Source organism: Arachis ipaensis, chromosome B5 (assembly GCF_059453495.1).
Source record: "Arachis ipaensis isolate K30076 ecotype BB chromosome B5, ASM5945349v1, whole genome shotgun sequence".
Classification (NCBI taxonomy): Eukaryota; Viridiplantae; Streptophyta; class Magnoliopsida; order Fabales; family Fabaceae; genus Arachis; species Arachis ipaensis.
Window position 1 is genome coordinate 5742403 of NC_142440.1, and position 3731 is coordinate 5746133.

Genomic DNA, 3731 nt, shown 5'->3' on the forward strand with positions numbered 1-3731 from the left:
ATAGGCCACCATCACAACCCAAAGAAGTCGGAGGTTCCTCTACAAAAATATCATCAGAAGGTATGGAATACCTTATTCCATTACTACAGACAACGGAACCCAGTTCACCGACTCTACCTTCAGAAGTCTAGTGGCCAGTATGAAAATCAAACACCAGTTCACCTCGGTGGAACATCCACAAGCCAATGGACAAGTCGAGGCAGCCAAAAAAGTCATACTGACAGGGCTAAAGAAAAGACTACAAGAAGTAAAGGGAGCCTGGACAGAAGAACTCCCACAAGTGTTATGGGCTTATCGGACGACGCCACAATTTGCCATTGGGGAAACACCCTTCCGACTTGTCCATGGCGTAGAAGCTATGATACCAGTGGAAATTAGTGAGCAAAGCCCAAGGGTGATTCTCCATGATGAAATCAGGAACATACAAGGGCACAAAGAGGAGCTTGAATTGCTCCCCGAAGTCCGAAAACAAGCCCAGATAAGAGAAGCAGCATTGAAACAAAGGATGACTACCAGGTATAACAAAAAAGTCATTCGAAGGAGTTTCACCCCAAACGACTTGGACTTGATCAGAAACGACATTGGAGTCAACAAATCGGGGGAAGGAAATTTTGCTGCCAATTGGAAAGGACCCTACAAAGTTAGCGAGGTCTTAGGAAAAGGCTATTATAAGGTGACCGACCTAAGCGACACCGAGTTACCAAGATCGTGGCATGCTTGTAATATGAAAAGGTACTATAGTTAAAAGCGAACTCTACTCACTAATGTACTCGTTTCCCAACTTCACGATTTTTTCCCAGAAGTCAAAGGGTTTTTTCTGAATAAGGGTTTTTAATGAGGCATCATAGTAGAGGCTAAGGGGGAATAGACTATTAAAAACCCTTAGTAGCAGTAAAGTACCTTCCCAAATAAATAAAGATCTTTTACAATATCTCTTATAAATTCTTTTTCGTTTATTTTTCTTTCTACGAAACGCGCCGACTTAAGCTCGACAAAGCGTGAAAATCCTATTAACCGACCTAGATGGTCGTCAGGATAAAACGACGAGGTACAAGTCGGTGTAAAGAGGTTATAAAAGTTGATGGTAAGAGACTAGGAAACATGCCGACTCATAAGTCGGAGTGAAAAGCCGAGTAGAAAGGAAAACGCATTGCAAAAATAACCTAAGTCATAGAAACTCAATAAATCACAAAGTTGAGTATAAGGAATAGTGAAAAAGAGATCGAAAAACCTATCAAAAAGCAAAAAGACTGTCCCGAAAGCGAAAAGCTCAGGAGGACAGACAAGCCAAAGAAAAAGGTTTTCAAAAAGGTCGAAGAAATTCCCTAAAGTATCAAAAACAGAAAAGCATGCACGCAAAAGGTGACTTAAACCCTTATCCAAAAAAGGGTATTTATAAATATTTTGTTTACGGCCTCAAAAGGCCAAGAAAAATGTCAACAAAATCACCACAATAAACATAAAAAGAGTTTAAAAAAGAGGGGACCCACAGGTCGGGCCCCCATATAGCCAACAAATTTTCAGAGATTATCACCACCAGAGCCAGGAAGAGTAGTTGGATCACCACCAGAGCCAGGAAGAGTAGTCGGAGCGCCATCAGTACCAGGGAGAGAAGTATCCATAGGAGACAGAGAGGAGGTTCCATGAGGCCTTGAGGAACTCGGAGCATCCTTTGAACGAGGCCTTGAGGAACTCGGGGCATCTTTTGAACGAGGAGGAGACTCGATTATCCTCTGCCCCCGAGTCTTCAGATCGGAATCGGTGACAGGCTTAGGGGAGGGAGGAGGATAAACCATGGCACCATCAATGACAATCTTGTCAGGATCCAAAGGAGTGAGATCAAGGTCGGGAGCAAGGACTCCGACCTGCTCCTTAAAAATCCTCTAGGCCTCCTCGGCTCCCTCAGCAATAGAGTCCTCCAACTCGGCATAAGCAGTCTGAGAATTCAACAAGTCCTTCCTCACCGCCACAAGGTCCTCGAACAAACTCGAATAACTCTCCTGGGCCTTCTTCCTCAAGCCCTCCTCCATATTGCATTGGGCTTGTAACTTGCTCTCCTTCTCCCGAAGGACATCCCTCTCCTCCTTCAACTCAGCGACCTCCTTCTTCAACTCCTTCTCATGTTTCTGATATATGAGAAGCCTTTCCTCCAACTCTTCAACCCTCGAAGTTGAACCCAGAGAGCTAAGAGGAGTCTTCTAAAAAATATCAAGAAACTTGGTGCACACCGCCGCCGCCCTGACATTCTCCTGAGCTAGAATAGTGAGGTGGTTCCGGATAGAAACATCATCCATACCTATACGAGTATGGGGATAGATGTATTTCCAGATAAATGCAGGAGCATCCACCTTAGCCTCACCTTCAAAAGAAGAGCTAGACTCTAAAGTCTTGCGCTTCTTCTTCTCTGGCTCAGGAGAAGATCGGGGAGGAGGGGGCGGCTGAGAATAAGCCGAGGAAGAAATGACGATGGGTTGAGAAGGAGTCCCCAAACTTCGGGAAGAAGGGGGAGGAGGAGGAGGAAGAGGAGGACCAGCTACCCTGGCGCCACCAATCCTGGCACGGGACCTCGCCTTGGCCTCCTGGACTCTCTGGTAAGACTCACTGGAGTTCTTCTTCACCATCTCTGTAACAAACAATTAGTAGCCAAAAAGTCAGACAAGTCGGTAAAAACAAATCGCAAGTCGGAAACAAAATAAAAAAATAAAAGCTACCTAGTTGTGCCTGGACAAAGTTTGGCGACCCCTGGAGAAATTTTTTGGTATCCAGATATGGGGCCCTCCCCCACACTTCTCGAAGGAACCCCACAATGGCTGCCTCCACTTCATCCAGATCATCCAAACTATATTTCTCACAGGGGGATGCCTCCAACCAGTATAGAGGAAAGCGAGGAGAAGAATTCTCATCCAGGAAAAAGGGGTGGTGACCCTCTACACCTTGAACTTTGAAAAAATAATTTTTGAAGTCATGGAAGGATTCATCAAAAAGGGTGAAAACTCTCCGACCTTGTATAGCTCGGAAAGACACCCATTGTTGCTTGTTATTTTGCCCACTGAAGGGCTTGGTCATGTGGAAGAGATAAAAGAAAACCCGCAAGGAAGTCGGAAAGTCTAAAGCATGGCTGATAAACTGGTAGATTTTCAGAAAGTCCCAAGAGTTGGGGTGAAGTTGGGTAGGAGCAACTCGGCAGTGACGTAAGATGGCAACCTCAAAATCAGAAAAAGGGAGAAAAACGCCCAGACGGGTGATCATACTCTCATACATGTAAAAGAAATGAGGGGCTATTTCAGAAGCCCTCCCGAAACAAACCCGGTCTTCTGGACCCGGGACCACCAATTCATACTTCGGCTCATCCTCCTCAGAAGTACAAATTTGGTGATGAGTGCGAAGGTTGGTGATAAATTCGGTATCGACCAAAGGTTCCTCTCCTAAGACCGTGGCATCGACCCATTGAGCAAGAACTTCTACAGAAGACATTCTTTCCTAAGGTATGATGAAAACCTACAAAGGAAAAGGGAAAGAATAAAAAACGAGAGTTCCTAAGGGGCATGGAATCAAACAGAAGCCTACGACGTCACCTTCTCTCCCTCTAAATAATAAAAAACATGCAAACAGAAGCACTTAGTAAAAGAGAAGGGGAGAAAGAACCAACCTTTGCCTGGAAAAAGGTAGAGGAAAATGAAAGCCTTCAAGCAAAAATGCTCCACGAACGGATGAGAAGAAAATTTGGAAAA

General features: G+C 44.8%; 1 protein-coding gene across 1 annotated transcript; it reads right to left on the reverse strand.

Annotated features, from left to right (window-relative positions):
• Positions 1-1883: 1883 nt before the first annotated feature.
• Positions 1884-3066, reverse strand: LOC148563264 (uncharacterized). The gene is made up of 3 exons (XM_088486696.1): positions 2712-3066; positions 2229-2623; positions 1884-2126 (listed from the first exon to the last, which is right to left on the reverse strand). Exons 1-3 carry the CDS (start codon positions 3064-3066, stop codon positions 1884-1886), a joined length of 993 nt encoding a protein of 330 aa, XP_088342822.1.
• Between the last annotated feature and the right edge of the window lie 665 nt (positions 3067-3731).